This window comes from Corvus moneduloides, chromosome 1, assembly GCF_009650955.1.
Source record: "Corvus moneduloides isolate bCorMon1 chromosome 1, bCorMon1.pri, whole genome shotgun sequence".
Taxonomy (NCBI): Eukaryota; Metazoa; Chordata; class Aves; order Passeriformes; family Corvidae; genus Corvus; species Corvus moneduloides.
The window spans coordinates 127,527,727-127,546,838 of record NC_045476.1 but is presented as its reverse complement, the minus strand read 5'-3'; the positions used below and the strand labels follow the sequence as shown (position 1 = coordinate 127,546,838).

At 37.4% G+C, this 19,112-nt stretch overlaps 1 protein-coding gene across 2 annotated transcripts in view; it reads left to right on the top strand.

Moving 5' to 3' along the window:
- Nucleotides 1-19,112, top strand: part of LOC116452268 (cytochrome P450 7B1) — a 40,592-nt gene that overhangs the window by 6,561 nt on the left and 14,919 nt on the right. Inside the window, exons 1-3 of one of the 2 annotated variants that reach the window (XM_032126525.1) lie at nt 6,745-6,802; nt 11,834-11,970; nt 18,259-18,855. In XM_032126525.1, coding sequence (XP_031982416.1) covers nt 18,279-18,855 — 577 coding nt within the window. In that variant the 5' untranslated portion in view covers nt 6,745-6,802; nt 11,834-11,970; nt 18,259-18,278. Of the gene's footprint in view, nt 1-6,744; nt 6,803-11,831; nt 11,971-18,258; nt 18,856-19,112 lie in introns of those variants that run through there. The other variant, XM_032126535.1, reaches the window with a different exon arrangement.

Here is a 19,112-nt window from a genome sequence, read left to right as displayed (position 1 = left end):
CATTGTCATAGGAAACTCTTCTGATGGGAACAGAAGGCCCAACATGCAGACTGGACACACTTATTCGGGAAGTCTGCTGCCTCCTGGGGCCCAGCTTAAACATGTCAAGAGAAACCTTCCTACTCTGTTATGGACTTCAGATTATCATCCTGTTATCTCATAAACATCATACTGTTTTTTCAGGTGGTAGCCTGAAAGTCTCAACAAGAAGTCTGGGGGCAGTCGAGAGACCTCAGGGCTTGGGACAACTGTCTAACGCATCAGGTGCACAAGTAGTGTTCTCTGTTTGCAGGGAATGATGGGGGAAAAACAGGAAGAGCCAGCAGATCAATACCTGTTTCACCCATTTTTCATCATGGGTTGGCTGAGTTTTGGGCTCTTGTATTTAGTTTGCAGGAAAGACATGGAGGCAGCGGAGCATGTCCAGAGAAGGACAAGGAAGCTGGTGAAGGTTCTGGAGCACAAGTCCTGTGAGGAGAGGCTGAAGGAGCTAAGGTGGTTCAACCTGGAGAAAAGGAGGCTCAGGAATGACCTAATTGCTCTCTACAACTCCCTGAAAGGAGGTTGTAGCCAGGTGGGGGTCAATCTATTCTCCCTAGTAACAATAGGTAGGACAAGAGGAAATGGCCTCAAGTTCCACAAGAGAGGTATAGATTGGATGTCAGGAAAATTTCTTTATCAAAAGGGCAGTCAAGCGTTGGAACAGGCTGCCTAGAAAAGTGGTTGAGTCACAGTCCCTGGAAATACTTGTGTAGAAGTGACACTTGGGGGCATGGTTTAGTAGTAGACTTGTCAGTGCTAGGGCAGTAGTTGGACTTGATGATCTTAAAGGTCTTTTTCAGCCTAAATTACTCCATTATTCTGTGAAATTACTCAGTTGGACAGTATCTGGTTTTGAAAAAAGAAAATAAAAAGATAATATATTTTCATAAATAGCCAAGTCTTGGATTCTTCAAAAAGATGATCCTTTATAACCTAAATATTATTTTGTGCAGGAAACAGCTAAGGAAAAAAATGAAACAAGTATTCATTTGCAATTCTAATGTCTCTGATTACAGTCCCCAAGTTGACATTTGCTCACTTTAATTAAAAAAATTGAGAATTTCATTTTTATTTTTTACTCCATATTTCATAGCAAAGGGATTTAAAACATGTTCAGACCTACACTGTCCCAGTTACTGTTCCATCTTATGATCTTCAGTTAAAAATATTTTACTTTCTTTGACAACAGAATGAAAATTTATTCTTGATTTACCTAAAACTGAAATTAGTTAGTTTGCCTAAAACTGACAAGGATTACATTTGAGAGAACTCACACAAATACAAGGCTAGAAGCTTCATTTAGGTTTAACCCTTGTGCCCTTGAACACAATAGAGTTTACATAAATATTTAAGAAGGGCAGCCACAGACCAATTAAAGGAATATATTTTCCAAGCATCAAACCATTGTTTTCCGGCAGTGCACTGATGCTCTTAAATTAATACATATTAAATCTGTTATGGGCTTAGCAGAGTTTTAGGGTCTGGAGAGGGAAAAGCAGATGAGAGCACCCCAGGGGGAGGTCGGGCAGAGATCGCCTGTGAGACACACGACACACTGCGCAGCTCACAGTGTCTGTGTGGCTGAGGATGGCTGCAGGCTGCTCTGCAAATCTGCCTGAGGAGGACAGGGCACCACCATCCCTCTTGTTAAGTCCTTCTCAGCATCCTTGGAAAAGCTGTGGGCAAGTTGAGAAGGCTGTGACTGGCTTCATTTTGATATTTGCTAAATAAAATTGAGGAGCAGCTGTTTTGTGGGAAATATATTTAAGGGCTTTTTTTTTTTTTTTTAAATTTAAAAATAAAAATGTTTTCAGATACTTCAGAATTCCCCTTGTACTGAGAGATCTAGTTTCAGGCTACTCCTTCCCAAGATTGCTTAGTAAAAGGGTGCACTTTTCATATCCACTCACTTCAGACCCGAGAGTCCATCAGATTGCTGTTTCATGGTGTGTAGTATGAATTATAGAAAGGTGCTCCTCATACGTACATTTATGTGAAAAGTATTTATTTTCCTAGGTTCCCAGACCTAGGAAAATAAATTTGCAAGTAATTGCATTTGTTGCTCCCTAATTGTGGCAGCTTGTTAAGTTCAGTATGGACTATGAGAAAGTGTGATTTGAAAAAGACCCATATGCTTTTGAATGCAGGGGTAGAGCCAGAGCAGACCTCAGGGTGAGAGAAGGAGGGAAAGGTACAAGTGAAATAAATAACAGAGATGAGAAGTTTTGGAAGACGAGTAAAAAAGCACATCTAGGAAGGGGGAAAAAAGGAGAGACTTGTTGCAGCTAGTGAAAAGCCAAAGATAAAGAGTGCAGATTGCAGCATGCTTTCTGCTGAAATAGATCACCTGCAGTTTCTGCTGCGAGAACTAAAATAGTTCAGATGGAGAAACAGAGATGTTAATCTAGGCTGGTGGCAGAAGGAGATGAGGCAGAAGAGAATGAATGTTTGTGGGGAATCCCGTTACAAGACTGTTTCTCTTAACATGTGCAATACACTTGTAGCACTGGAAGGAAAAGAGGGAAAAGAAGTATCTGGGAAGCAAATATGAATAACTGAATAATCTTTGAAAGAGAAGAACACCTGCTAATACTGTGTTCATCTTACAGACTTTAAAGCTTTTGAAACGTTGACCTAAGTACCATATTCAAATTCTGCTTTCCTGTGATATATGCCTTACTGACAGGATTAGTTACCTTCTCTCATTATATCAACTTCAAGTTTTCTTTGCAAATAAGTGAACTAAATAAGGTACCTGGGGCATTTTTGTGTTTATCCAACAGTTGAGACTATACTTTGGAATTTTTCAATACATTTTTGAGCAAAATATGTCCTGACTGTTAATTCTGTAATACAGTTCGTGAAATGTGTGACATCTGAAGCTCATGGGGGAGAGGAGGGAAGTTGCTTGCAGATCACCATGTGCTTCTGTGTGTCCACTTGGGGAATGTATGGCCATAACGGTGGGAGTCAAGAAATTGTTAATTAAAAGTCTTCTCATCTGTATTGCATCTTTTTTTTTAAAGATAAAATGCAAAATCTCTTCTTCTTCTAAAGCTATGCACATGGAGATTTTTAGGCAGAGTAAGTGGCCCCGTTTTTCTAGTTAATTACCTCAATAAATCAGGAGTGGGTTGCTGGTGTTTGAAAATTCTGTGCATGGTAGACAGAGTGAGGGAGGGAGCAGTTTTCTGCAGTGTTCTGTTGCTGGTCTGTAATGGTATATAATGCACTCAGGTCAGAAAGGTGGTATGGATACTCACAATGCCATCATGGCTATAACATCAGAAGCTTACTGGGGAAAAAAAAATACAGTTAAAAACCCCCAAAATATTACAATAAAACTTTGTGTTTGTGTTATATGTTATATGTTACAGCATATAAAGTGTTTGTGTTACTGCTACCAAAAAAAAAAAAAAAATTGCAGCACCACTCAGTTCTTCCTATGATAAATAGGATTGCATAAATGCATATGTGTGTGCATATAGAAATAAGTATACTTAAATACACATAATCTGTGTTGATAAATACATGTGTACACACACACATGCATCTGAATGAATTGTATTTGCTTCTTGAAAATGGCTAATACTCCCTGAAGGGGGAAGTGGAGAGAGGGAGGGATTTTATCAGTACTAGTTGATCTCACAGTTGAGGGTGAATTTTGCAGTGAACAATGCAGACATGCACTGTAGAAAGGCTGTTCCTGTCTCTGCCTAAGAGCAGACAACAGATGGGTGTGGGAAGACAGGAGAGCACAGTGAGGAAACTGGACAAGACTCACCAACAGCCTTACTTGTTCTCTATGCCAGTGTGGTATGGCTGTGGTTCACTGTGGTGGCTGTGGTGGCCAGGATTCAGGAAGGGGTTTGACTGAGGATGAACTGGAAGTGAAAGCAATACCCAGACTAAGAACATATTGCAGGAGATGAGAGCAGAGGCTTCCCAGATCTGAACAGGAGCTTGGTTTGAGAAGAAAGTTGACAGTGGGTGGGCAAAGGGGCTGAATGGTGGTGGCAGGTCCATGGAGGCATCCCAAGAGGGATGGGCAGCCAGGGTGGAAGTATGCAGAAGAATCAGGGCCAGGAGAAAAACATTTTAATCTGGGTGGGTCATAAAAACTGACATCAAAAAACAAATGTGAGAAGAGACAAGACAGAGTTAGGGGAAATCTAGGGGAGTCATCATCTTGGCTACCTAAGTGAGCAATTCTAATCTATCTGTATCATTAATAAAGACCAATACTTCCAAAAGGCTCCTTTTCTCTTGGTGATTATAGAGAACTTAAAAGATGTCTGGTTAACCAAGATTCCAAACTTCTGGATGGCTCAGTTATATTAAATGAAGGGTCTATTTTCATTACCCTTTTTGTTCTAATGATCATCCTGCATTATTTAGCTTTTGTGCAGTTCTATAGAAAACAACACTTGATTTTTTTTAATAATTTTTTTTTTACTTCTGAAATTATATACTGCATTCTCAAAGAAAACACTGTTGCTGCATACAGAAGCAGCAATATCTTTTCATCTAGAATTCTCCTCTCTTTCCTTGTTACCAGGGTTTTTAAAATGTGATAATGTCCCACCACTGTTTCTGAGATTTCCTGAATTTATTTGTTTGCTCTTTATTACGTAAGGAATGATTTCTGCCTGTTTGAATGTATTTCTGTGGGGAGTGCTGACATTCTTATCCACACTTCACTTGTCACTTCCAGGCCAGACGGTTAATATGATTTCCTACTATGAGCTACTTACTGTGTACAGTTTTAACATGTGTTGCAGCAAAGCAGTATACTGAAGTGCAGAAATGACTTACGAAAGATAAAAGTCATTGGGTTCTCTTTGGTAAATTCATAAGTACGTGCAGCATAAATACGTTCCTAATAGGAGTAAAAGGAAATACAGGTGGATTTCAAATTCTCATCCCATCCTTCTCACATGAATACGAGGGAAAAAAGTGTTTATGTTTGTGGATAATACCTAAAGAGGAGTGTCTGCAAGCCTGCAAAGGAGGGATTAGCATTCCAAATGGTGAACTGGAAAACACAGAGGACTAATCAACAGCATCTGGATGGGAGCACAGTCTTTTCTCTGGGAAAAGGCTGAGAGCTGTAATGATTCCCAAGTTGGATTTTTATTAACATGGTGGTGATTTTGCACAGAAAGCTGAGGTAATGCTGGGAGGCAAAGGGTGTCACCCTTGAGATGGAATAGGTGATTGCACTGCTGTGCTCAGTGCAGGACACTGCCATAGAGAAAGGTGTGGGTTAATGTTAGAAAATCAAGACAGAAGTGACACAAGTATGTAGAGGTCTAGAAAACAGTTATCAGGAAATACTGAAAGAAATTGAGGTTGTTTAACCTAAAGAAGACTAAATGAGAACGTAATAAGTACCTTTAAATACATTAAGTGTTCCTGCAGAAGTGAAGGGAATCATTTATTCTCTTATCCTCTGCAGGCAGAATGAGAAGTAGTGGGCTTGAGGTACAACATGAAGATAAAGGTTAGATGTGAGGAGAAAGAGATTGCTTGGGGAGACTGTAGAGACTGTTACTGAGTATCTTCAAGAAGGGCATAGAATAATATAAGATACCAGTGCACAGCACCCTACCTGGGGTACAAGGTATGAAATAAGTAACCTCTTGTCATCTCTTCTAAGCCTATTTTTCTTTGATTAAAGCTGAATTAAGAAAGGAAAAGTCCTTGGCTGGACAAATAACCTCAAATGTAAAATGTAATAGAATAACCTTGGGCTTGGTCAGGGAAAGTGTTGAGTAGTTGTGGCTGCTCTCACTTCCCTCACCCAGAGAAGAAGCAAAGTGGGATTGCAAAATGAAGGCTGTGAGCACTAAATCTGTATTAATTTTTAATGCTGATGAATTATTGTCACATTGGCCAGGTCTTGTCTTCACCATGACTCCTATCCTGGCTGTTATGAAAATTTACATTACATTTGGTAATGTAAAATTTCTCAGAATTTTCAGCCTCTAATAAAGCCTGAGCCACAAGCTCTTTTTTGGTGGGTTTCCATTTTAAAACTGTTCAGATTACTTTCCTGTGATGGCATTTACTTGCCTTTTGGCTTTTTAGGCAATGTCCCAACTGGTAACTACAAGTAGAGGTAGAATTTACAGTTATGTCCTTCAACACAGTTTGAAGTGTGAAGAATTGTTATGTACAATGTCAACATACGATTCTCGAGATAATTTAGCCTAAACTGCAAAGGAATAAGATTTCTTAGAGAGTGATATTTCAGAGTTACTGAATGAGTTATTGAGTTTTGGTATTTTTTTGATATTTGGGGTTTACCTTAATGAAATTACTAGAACAGAGAGAAAAGAAGATTCTCCTGTGGTGAATGATTACAGCACAAGTTGAAGATCTTAGCAACAAAACCTTGTATGGTTTTAAAGGAGAAAAAATGTATTTTTATTAAAATCACTGAAGTTTTTGACATGAAAAACTTTCAACAAAAGGATTGCATTTTTCTGTGGAAAAAAAAATCACTGTAAAAGTTCTCTGTTTGGTTGAATTGCTTTTGTCAGCATTTCTCCCAGTTTGTCTCACATTACCACTAGAGTCTGTTTTGCTGTACTGCTCTTTTTGGGAGCACAGATAAACTCTTCTTTCCCTGTTGTACTCAGAAGTGTATTCACTACTTTTTCCTGAGTCTTTTCTCCTTTTCTTTTACCAGTGATCTTTATCCTGATGAAAAAGAGATGGTTATCAGTACTGCAGCATGAAACCACTTTACCTAGGCGTAAGTATAGACAGTGGCAGTGTGAGGTTTTTTTTATGCAGGACTCTCACATTTTCATTGACTCAATCCATGTCTCTCTCAAGATGATGCATCCATTTACTCCCCACAAGCCTGAAAACAGTGATCAGGTTGGAGCAATGTCTTTACCTCCACAGGAAGTATTTAAGCTGAGAATTCAAGGGTAGAAGACTGTATATTGCTAAACCTCTCATCGGGCTTGTTCTGCAGGGAATGCTTTTTCATACTGCATGTATTTGACCTGGAAAATTTAGAGTTCCAGGAGATCACTGAGTCAGATAATTAAGGTGAGGATTTAAGACACACATAATTTTATAAACGTCAAATATTGCACTGTGGCCAAATATTTGAAAGAAAATTTTATTTTCTCTCCTCTTAGGTGTAAAGCACCTAGGTCTGGGGGAAAACTGCTAAATTAAAAAAAAAAAAATAGGGAGATAGACTCACTGGCTTTCTCCTGTCCTAAGTTTCCTGTGTTCTCTCTCTCATAATACAAGAAGACATTCCAGACACCACATTTCTGGGGATTACCTTTCTTGGGGTTGAAGCCTTTGGCCTCATTCTTTTCCTCACAGTTAGAGTGTTCCTAAGCCCCTGGAAAGACACTGTCTTGTTGCTTAAATGTTGTGATCGAGCCTGTGAATAATCTCTAACTGCTCTGACATGTTCATAATAGCTTTTGTTCTACTCTGTACCTATCCATTTCCATTCCTTAAAGTCCCCTGACGTGGTGTGTTCCAGCTTGGACATGGTATGTGATGGTTTGTCCAGAGATACTATGGAAAAATCAGAGCACTACCTTGAGCTTTTGTGGATGGTAACGATGGTTTGGAAAGTGAAAATGACCCCTCTGTGGCAAATGATATTGTTAGACCTTTTTCTCCTTGGCTTGTGGGGTTTTTTCTGCCTTTGGTGAAAGTTGTTGTGAAAAGCGGTCAGCTGAACCGGCGCTACCCTGCAGAGTGACGTGTTCGTGTCGGGCTTCTTCAGCTGTGCTGTGTGCAGTGAAGGCTGCGTTAACACCAGATGCCAATCATACACCACCAGTGGATTTGCAAGATTATAGGACAGGAAAAAAGATGAAGGTTAAGCATGGGGCACAATAGAGATTACTTATGGTAATGAATTGTATAATTTTTCTAGACAGATCTGGATTAATGTTTATCCCAGGCAAGAGATTACTGTATGTCTGATTCTAGTTGTAAACAGACATTATTAAACAGAAGGTTTATGTTCATGAAATGCGACTATGGGTGTTAAAGCACTTATGATTTATTATGTGCAAAAAGAAAAATTAACCTGTTCATCTGCTATAGTACAAGATGCGCTATGGGTTTTTGCATAATTTGAAAGGCATCTGCTCCTTTGGAATACAAATAACCAGTGAGATGAGAAAGATTCTCCTCTCATTTACACAGGTCCAATGCCTCACAGTGCAGTGATGTTGAAATGGTGTAACCAAGAAAAGAATAGTCTTGTGTGCTTTTATAAAGCAATAATATTTCCTTGAGAGATCATGTTGCCAAAGTCTGTTTGCTTGTGAATCTTTAGAGTATTTTCTTTATAACTAAAAAAAAAAAGTAGTTTTCAGAGACCTTTACAAATGACTGCATTGGGGTTTCTGAAATAATTCCCTTTCACTATGTGAAAACACAGTGTTTAGAGACATTGAATTTAATATTTTTTTAAATTGAATATTTTTCAAAATACTTACGTTGAAGCCCATTTTTCTCCTGCTTTATTGTATCACTGCTGCTTAGCATAAGCGAAACATAGATACAGCTTCCATATCTTTAGTATTGCCTTACCTCAGCAGCTAAATAATCACACCTGACTCAGTGCCTTCTGTGTTTTAGGTGAGCTGAAAAATATTCCCTTAAGGAAACTGTAAACAAACTCTCAAACTTTGCTTTTTTTTGGTGAAGTAGATGTTGCAACTCTATTACTTGCTAACAAGGAATTATCTTTTCTCTGTAAGAGCAAAGAAAAATTACAGTTATCAAAATCTGTTCATTCTATTTATGGGCTGTATTTGTAGCCAGCTGATTTTTGCATAATGCCATTTGAAGTTATCCATTTAACAATGATGGATGATACAACTGTGTTGCTCTCCCTCCACTTTGTAACTGATCCGTCTACTTATAGATTGCATTGGACATGTTGCTGATGCTTTATTTGTAAAATTCACTCACATATGTGAGAAATTTGTTCGTTAAGTCTTACTGGCTTCACAGAGGCTTCTCAGACAAGTAAAGATATTCCTTTGTATAAGCAAAACCAGCCCAGTATGTAGAGTGAAAAGACCTGGGAATGTCATGAGGTTTGTTAAGCGAATTAGAATTTAAGCAGCTAGACTAGACCTGAATAAAATATAAGTCATTCTGAATGTTTCACTTAGAAAAGTTGCAGTCTTAAATTTCCATCAAAACACTTTATAGTGCTCTTTTACGTTTCTTAGCTATATTTTGCATTTGGTACAACAATATATATTCGTCATGAGAAAAATATAACTTCAATGCTTGTAATATCTTGCCTAATTATCAAATTTTACAACTTCTGTGAAGTGTGAGTCCAGAGTTAAAGTTCACGAGCAAATTAATTAAGCAGTAAAAGTTTCTGTGGGCTTTGTTAATGGTTCCGTTTAGCATCCGAAGTTGACAACGACTTGTGGAGATACCCTGGATGCAGGTAAGAGTCCCTCAGGAAATGGGGTTAGCTCTGCTTGAAAGTTTGTGCAGAGAAGCACTGGATTTGGGGAGGCGCTAAAATACAGGCACCGCTCTTTTCTCACCGTGTGTTAGCAGACATCGATAAGTCGTGGAGATGACCTCCATCTTCCAAAGAGACAGAAAGCTAGAAATGAAGACACATTTCTGTTATCAGTCTGCTGTGGGTCGTAAGTTGAACTGGTGTTATATTTTCCTCTGAAAGCCGCGTAGCCTTGACACAGTGTTTAACAGTGTTAAGCTTATTGCTGCTGAGCTGAACGTGTCTGAAGTGAACGATGACCCTCACGTCTTTGCAATAGCAAAATGTCTCCCTGATGTGATCCCGAAGACTTGGAGCATTAAGTTAATTTACCCCTGGATTTCTGAGCTGCCTTCTTTTTACCCGGCAGAGAGCTTGTGAAGAATACAGCTTCTGACCGAATGACAGAGCATGGAGGGTGAAATTAGATGCATTCAATTAGAAGATGACAAAAAGCCTATCTAAATATTTGTCAGGATGCTACTTACAGGAGGTAGTGTCCAGCCGGGGAAGTGAAAGGCAGACACTCTCGGGACTTAATAGTCTGGGGGGAAAAAAATGGGTAAATCATCCAGATTCTTTACGGGCTTGGAAGGGATAATTGAGGGTATCAGGTTGGCTGCTATGCTTCCAGGGCTAGTGACCCTTCTCATGTAATCTCAGATTAGTTCTTTGCTTTTATTCACTTAATACAGAATTAAACATTACAAGTTTTCTGGACCACTTGAGAAAATAATAATGTTATTTGACCACTAGAGGATGATTAATGCAGTGGTTTCTGGGAGGGGTTTCTGAAGAAAGAGGGGTTCTACTTTCTCCTCAATATAAAAAAAACACACCACAAAACAGCCAAACAAAACCCCAAAGCCACAAAACTTAAGGAAATGAAAAAGGCACAGCAAACTGTTGTCTGTGAGACTGTCGGACAAGAAGACTTACTGGTTTTCCAGAGGACAAAAGGATGTTCTTGGAAACTAAAATCTGAAATTAGTAGTCAGTTAAACAGAAAGAGATCAAAATATGCAGCTTGATTTAGCCACATCTCTTTATCTGTAAATTAAATTTATAACTGCTTTTCTAAAGTAAGTGAGCAAATCTCTGGCTTGTATTTTCCTGCTCAAAAAGTTTTAATTATGAAAGTAAAATAAAAAGTAAATACAGCATACCATGGTAATTTTTTTTTATTTGTGTTACAGCAGTTCAAGGAAGAATGTGACTATGATAGGGTTAATCCAGCTACATAAAAATCCATGCTGTGTATGATAGTAGTAAAGCTTGTGATCCCTTGATCTTTGATTAGATCCAAGCTAGTAAATATCTTGTGTTTAATCAGAATGAGTTGTTCTGCATGTAGTATAAGTCACCTTCACAGATGGGATGTAGCAGCAGAGTTGTTCGCGAATATTTGTTTTAATCCCTTCCAGAACAAGCACGCTTTATGTTTCTTTGTTGTAAATCAGATTCAAGCAACTAAAGACCAGCATGAACGAAAGATATTTACTTGCAGTCAGGAGTAGGACAGTGTGGGAAGCTTTTTTCCTTTTAAAGAAAAATATAACTTAGTAGATTCTTAAAAGGTATTTTATGCTGTTCTGTAAAGATAACTAATGTTCACTGTGGCTGCTTTTTTAGACTGGGATGCAAACATCAGTACCTGGAATTTCTTCTTAAACTGTTCACACACTTTCCTATCTTAGACTATAAATATGAAGAGACTAAGATTTATTATAGTTAATGTTCAGCCTGTATTATTATCCCATATTTTAAAGATATTTAGTTAGAATGGCTGTTCTCTTCGCTGGTAAGCTGAAATTACTAAAACGTTGTCTATAAAGATACTTGTTTTGTGTGGTGTGTCAGCGTCCTATTTACCTAAATCTGTCATAATTGCCTTCCAATACATTCTTCCTCTGACATGCCAAATATTGAAAATGAGATAACTCTTTGCTGGGAGATTTTCTACCGAATGTCATTTTTCTGTGTTCATAACTTGATGGTAATAACTGGACGACCTGTAGTTAAATGCGTCTCAATTTCTCTCACTTATTTTTCCTAATCACCACACGGAGCCCTCAGTGCTCAGAGGTGTGATTAGATTTAACCTGCCATCATATCTGAAAAACTTTCTGTACAACATATTATACATTGCAGGAATTATATATGTAAATGGTGGATCTAAGTGTAATATATAAATAGATATAAAGATGAGTTGCTCTCATGCCAAAGTTAACTCCTGTTTATTTTTTTTTTTTCTGTTTTTAACAGAAAGACTGGAGAGCCCCCACTAATAAATGGCTGGATTCCTTACCTTGGGAAAGCTTTGATTTTTAGAAAAGATGCTTACAAATTCTTACTGGATCAGCAAAAGAAATTTGGAGATATTTTCACTGTACATATTGCTGGTGAGAAATATTTTAGTATATATCTTGATTTTTTTCCTCAGTGAGGTTAAATACTAATCCAAATGTGTAGTTTAGAATCTTCCTTACCCAAAACATTTTTCTCTAGCATAGACCCATAAAAATCCCTCAGATTTACATGTACTGTAATCATAATAATTATCCATAAAATATCACTATCAACGTGTGGATTTATTTACATCTATAAGTATAGATGTATTTTGACAGATTTTGTAGGTATGTACTGTATGAACATAAGTTTTGCCAGCACATTTAATTGCATATTGTTGGGTTTTTTCCTAAAGAAGGGAGAACTAACATCATCTTGACACTGCACAGAAAAATATCAGATTAAATTTAGAAAACACTTAAGAAAAAAAGTGCAGAATTTGTTCTCACACATTTTACAACTGGTTGACAGGAACACAAGGGAATGAATGACACATTGACTCAGTGATACAATCGGGACTGGAACACAGAAACTTCCCGTTGCCAGCCTCTTACTCTGATCATGCTTGCTGAAAATAACAATATAATAAAGTATGATATAACCTTGCTGCTTCCTGTATTTATAACTGTATTACTAAGCTAGATTGGATACAAACATTTGAGTGATTTCACATAGACACTTAGCTATGGAAGACAAACAGAATAAAACTGGAATCCTGAATGAAAGTGAAATATATAAATTTACATCTATCTATCTATCTATCTATCTATCCATAGAGATCTACTTTTTACTAAAGTCAATATAAAATCCAGTATTTTCTTGTGTTCAGAAAGGCAAGCTCTTATTAATATAGGTGTATGTAATCATCTTCTGCAGCTTTAGATGCTGATATCCTTGTTCAAATGATCAACTTTAGTCTAATTTTTATTTATTCCTGCAGTTTTAGGGAGTTTGAAACAAAAATGTTAGGTGTAAAGTACAAATTTTGCTTTGTAATTCTGGGGCAGTAGAATTAGCTTTATATTTCCATATAAGCAATATTTTGCAATGCAAATTATTTTTTCTTCAAATGTCAAGTAATTTAATTGCAAGTTGAGTGTTTAATTAATAAAATTTTTCTTCCTTTTAAAAAATCTGTCCTTTTGTTCCTTTGGAAGAAAATTTTTACTGTATTAAATATGTGATTTTTTAAAATTCATTTAGAAGGTTTTTTTTTTGGAAACTGGTATGATCAGATTTTTTTGCAACTTGAAAGTGAGTTTGGCACAGTATAACACCAACTTTTGTTGAAATACAGTCTTTTTTATTGTTAATGTGAATTCACACTATAATACAGTTTTGGCTTCTTACAGATTAATAACTACAATTCAGATATTATCTTAGTACATTCATAAAACCAGATACAGTCATACGTCAGAGTCTTAAAAGTGTTTAATCAAATATTTCCTTATTTTGCCTCTTTATTATTTTATGCAAGACTGTGTTTAGAAATTTGTGTTTAAGCAATCTATGAGTGTAGTTTCAGAAATTTCTATTTGCATGATAAACCAAATTCCATCTCAGATAATCCCCCTATGTTCAAGTGTTTTGAGCCAAGCTTCCCTTGATAAAGACTGAGGTAAATGGAGTTAGTTCTGGGTATCACTTCAGTCTTGTGCAGGGAAATGTTTGATTTTGTGAATCCGTCATAACAGAGACACCACTTGAAGTTCTCTTTTTCAGTAAAAAATTGCTGATCGTCAGGACTTCATTAAAGAGAAACAGTTTGTCATCCGCAAGTCAGGGAAGAAACCAAAGCTAGTTAGTACCTCCTGTCATGTCCTGATCTGAAGCCATGCAGGATTTCTGTATGTCTTACTGATTTGACAAAGATGATGTTTCTGTGCTCGGCAAACATAGCGTAGCCAGCTGTATGTGGACTATCATTACTTTACCCCCCGGTGGATGTCTAAAGGTCCTGTCAAAAAATTCTATCAATATATATTGTTCTAATTATTGGGTCTCAAACTAGCTCATTTGGAAAATGTGGAACGATGCTTGGAGTTTCTGGCATTGCCCCGTACTGGTAATGCGATTTTGCTGATTGTACTTTCCCATGTGATGAGCAAATGATTGTCATCCCTAAAAGTCGCAAGGGACATGGATGTCATCTTAATAAAGGAATTAAAAAGCACATCTTTCTATGAGAAACAATGTAAATTCCTGACCTGTCGCAGAAAATAGTTCTCTAATTGGTTTTGTGTGGTGGTGCAGCAGAATCGTTTTCCCCAAACGTCATGCCAGCGCAGCACCACTGTACATCATTGTCAGCAGTTCAGCAGAATCTCCCTAATAAGAGGACGATTACATAAATGCGATAGTCTTGGGGGAAAAAAAAGGAACAGAAAAGAAAAGAATAAGGAGGGGAAAGAGAGAGAGTCTGTGGCATTGTGATGATCATACTTCCCAAGCCTCTCTGCTTGTTAAGGGTCAGCAGCATAGGCAGACGGCTAGGTAACAACTTAAAAAGCTTGAAACAGTTTTGCCATTGTTTCTTGGGATTAAACTTTGTGTCCTTTCCCTCTCAAGTTGAAATGCGTGATAATGAACTCTGCAACATTCTCTCTGAAACTAACTCACCTTTTAATAAAATAATCTTAGTGGTTTTGACTATGCACGTTTGCCTTTTCAAAGGTCTAAGGACTGCTGCTAAGTCATTCTTTTCTTTAAAGCAAGATACACCTAAAGTAACGTATCCCATTTTTCTCTCTTAGGCAAAGGTAATTTACATTAACTCCTTACCAGGCTGAAGCCTGCTGCAAGCATTACTGAAATAACATCCATCATTAGATGCCATCTGAAATGCTTGTCTTTCATCATTAGCATTAAAAAGCTCCAGAATGCATTATTAGAGTAATTTCTTAACTATCATACAAATACTGGCTTCTCTGCTCAGATTTACCAAAGTTGACAATTTTCATATTTTCCACATCAATCTTCTATTTCTAGGAGACTGTAGAAACTAAATGGAGATAACCAAGCTATTTGCAGCATGGGTGTAATGGAGGCTGAAGGACTGGATAGTGAAGTATGAATTCTCTGTAGCCATTAAAAAACATAAATCCGGTGTTTTGCGGAAACAATGATAAATCTCTTGTTTTGACTTGTTTCTACTGTATTAAATAAAATAGTTCAGTGACTTCAAGTATTCAGAGTTGGAATGTGACATTTCTGTATGTACATGTCTACTTAGTTTTTGGTGTTGAAGGGTTTTTTTACAAACTAACAGGGAAAGGCTTAGTCTCTAGTGGTTTCTATATAAATACCTTCAATATTTAAGGCGACCTGATTTGTGGAGATTGTAGTATGCCTCCATTTTTGGCTGATTTGGCATTACCTTTTCTAGTACACTGATGGAAACTCATGAGTATCAAGATTTTGGGTTGGTTTCAGAAAAGGTTACTTTCCAAAGATAGTCTTGGTATTAGCTGCAATGGAGGGACATGGGAGTACAGGGGAAAGCTGCATTTTAAAATACCAAATAATAACTGAAAACTTTAGGAAAGGTTTTAATTTATTGGTCCACAACATCACGAGGGACAATCAGTGGGAAGCACCCTCACTGGGGACAACGACAGGATTTAAAAGGCAAAACTAAGGACCATATTGGCACTTAAAAAATTTAAAATCATAACTTGAGGTGAGAAAGTTTGTTCCACTTCGGATGTTTGCTGCTCAGGGTGTAGAGGAGGTGTTGGGGCACAGTTTTGTAATTAGCAATCTGTTCCTGTATGGAGGAGACTGGGGTAAGCAGTGTAGCCATGTAGTGCATCTGTGTGCAGGGATGACTGTAATTGTTAAAGGTTCCCATACCCACTCTCACAACTTTCTAACTGCCATTAATTAGCCCTAGGTTTTAGTTCCTTTCTAATTAAGAGATCTAAAATTAGATTCTCGATGGCATATGTAAACAAGCTGCCTTTGTTATAGAGAGGTTCCACTTTTCTGATTATCTAGGCCTTTACTAAATGCAGCAACAAGAAATATTTTGGTTTATGTGTTTATATATGCTGTTGACTTGCAGTGGTGTGGTCTGGAGCCTGAATTGATTCTACAAAATGAATTATATTTTGGTACATACTTACTTTTTGCTACCAGGAACCTGATGAGAATAATAAAAACAGGATCTGTAATATTCTTTTTCTCAGGGACTTTTTTTCCAAAGTATGTGCTAGTGTTGAGTGAGTTTTGATTTAAAATTATTACTAAAATAGTTTGTTTGTCTGAAAACTCATTTGCTGAAAATAATTTTCTTACTTAAAAATGATAAGAATTGATGTGCGTTTGCTAAGTGTCTGATTAAAGATCACAAAGAAACTCATATTTTGCATCAGAAATAAGCAGATGGTGGACAGATGGTTTAAATTAATATTAATTAAAAATCTTAACTTAAATTGTTTACCCTGTAAATGCAAAGTTAAGAAGCCAGCTTTCTTCTTTAGGGTTAATAGCACTCCAAATCTATTTATTAAAAATTGCTCCAATGGGCATTCTTTCCAAGCTTTGATCACAAAGATGGTAGCCTCAATAAAGAGCATGAACGTGGGTGAAAGCTGGAGAGAGTCATTCTAGGACTCTTAACAAAGATCCTGCAGAGGTCAAGACGAAAAATTCCTGTTAGCCTCTGTACTCTGGAAGGAAAGAAATGGTCAAAAAGGGACTGAGAATTCAGGCTCTCTCTTTTATGCTGGTTTCTCAATATACTTACTCTTTAAAATTAAATTTACAGCTATGGTTGATTATGATACAGTAAAACAAAATCCATGAGTATCTTAAAAACCTTCACACACTGTTGACAAAAAAGAAAAAGGGTCATATTCTGTCTCGATATATCCCTTATGTTTCCTTACTGGTTCACTGGGGTTGCAGTTGATGTAATTGGGAGGGAAATTATGGCAGCTGGTAATTGTAGAGAAAGTCCAGAGTGTAGCCAAATACCGTAGAGCACTGTGTGTGTATATAAATCAGAATATGAAATAACTATGATAATTCAAATATCACTATATGGTAACCATGGATACTTGACATTTTTAGTGGTAGTGACTACTTATCTCTGGACATCTGTCACAGAGCCAGATTTGGTCCTCAGTTAAGCATGTAGTGTTCCCATTAAAATCAAAGATTTGTCCCTTTAGTGAGACAGAATTAGACTGTAAGTGCTGGAAGCTTCGCTCTTTCCTTGAGTTTGTAACTGGGATATTTCGCAGAGGAAGTGTGCATTTTAATAAGTACCCTTTTTCCCTAATGTACCTCTTCATTCAAGTTAAGAATCAGGAACTCTAAATTTAGAATCATCTATAAAGAGCTAAAACTTAATTGAGCTTTGGGAGTGTTCGCGTTTTGATTCATGGTAGTTCTTCCAAATGCTTTTCTTCAGCAGTTGACTTGAAGTTTAGGGAGAAATTGCAGGATTTCTCTGGCAGGGACAGTTTGAAAAAGCATCTAACTTGATGCAATCCTATCCCTCTGTACAAGGAACTGAAGGTATCACTGTGTCACCTCATTAAGTACCCTGGGAAGGGTAGGAGTTTGGCCGTACACTCTGACACAATGGATGCTGGCACTGGGACAGTGTGTACCCCAAAGTAGCACCCATGCTAAAAATGGTGCCTGCTACAGTGTAAGCTATGACTTCACATCCATAAACTAAGGTAGTCGTGTTACGGATACTAAGCACATTCTTAACCAAGAGTTAGCAAAGCTTCAGGGAAAAAGAACCAGATGTGAGAGAAGCTTTAAATGTTAGGGGTTTGCAGCATGCAGTTAAAGCTGTAACTGACAGATTACGAGTTCCTGTGTCATCAGCTTGGAAAAAAGCTGCCTAGGTGGCGTGTTTTCCACTCCCGCCCCTGTCATTCACTTTCCTCTCTGCAGGTGAAAGGTGTGTGTTTCTCTCTTTCTGCTGGTGAAAACGTACAGTTTCCAAATGTTGCTACGACTCCACATTGTATTTTCATGAATTAGACCACCGTAGTAAATTATTTATTTCAGACCACCACAATTGCAGGGATCACACACAACTCTTGACACAAACTGTCTATGTGGAAATGGCTTCATGCGGATTTTAAAAGAGCCTGCAAAGTGTACACAGGCGGAATCTGCATCCTGACAAAGAAAATTCAAATAAAATTTGTTTAATCTTTTTTTTTCCTTCCTTGCAGATTTCTTCGCGTATCTTTGCTTTGGGTTTTTTTTCTGCATGCTTTTTTCACAACTTGGGTTTATTTTCAGTTATTGTTTCTGGAAGTGTCACCGGATTATAAAAGTGCACGTCTCTTATTATTTTCTTTTCTTCTATTCAGGTAGATATATTACCTTTATCATGGACCCATTTCAATATGTCTATGTCATCCGAAATAGCAAGCAACTTGAATTTCATGAATTTGCTAATAAAATGGCATCTAAAACTTTTGACTACCCAGCCTTGTCAAAAGGAAAATTCCCTGAACTCAAGGAAAACCTGCACAGAATCTACCAGTATCTACAAGGCAAGCCTTTGGATATCATTTCTGACCACATGATGAAAAATCTCCAGGATATATTTGAATGGAAATGCTCACAAGCAACAGATTGGGAAACAGAAAAAATGTACAAATTCTGCTGCTCTGTAATGTTTGAAGCCAGTTTTGTAACACTATATGGAAGAGTTCCTGCTGCAGATGGCCACAAAGTTATTAGTGAAATCAGAGACAAATTTATCAAGTTTGATGCCAGCTTTCCCTATTTAGCTGCAAACATACCAATTGAGTTGCTAGGAGCTACCAAGAAGGTTCGGAAGGAGCTTATACATCATTTTTTACTTCAGAACATGACAAAATGGCTGGGAGGGTCAAAAGTGGTCCAAGCCAGACAAGATATATTTGAGAAATATGAGCTGCTTGGAGATTATGACAAAGCAGGTAGGAAACTTATGAATGATTGCTTGTCTAAAATAAAATAATTTACTATAGACCTTTGAAATAAAAAGGCAAAATGGCGACCTTGAAATTTTTTTATGTTCATTCTAATTGGCTAATGATAAAATGTTTTACTCTGAAACAACCCTCTATGATAATTGATTTTTTTTTTGTGCTGAGGTGGTAAAACAAGATACTTAATGGTGATAATGAGAAAGATTATAACTGAGCTGCATTTCCTCCCCTTATTCCCCCCACCC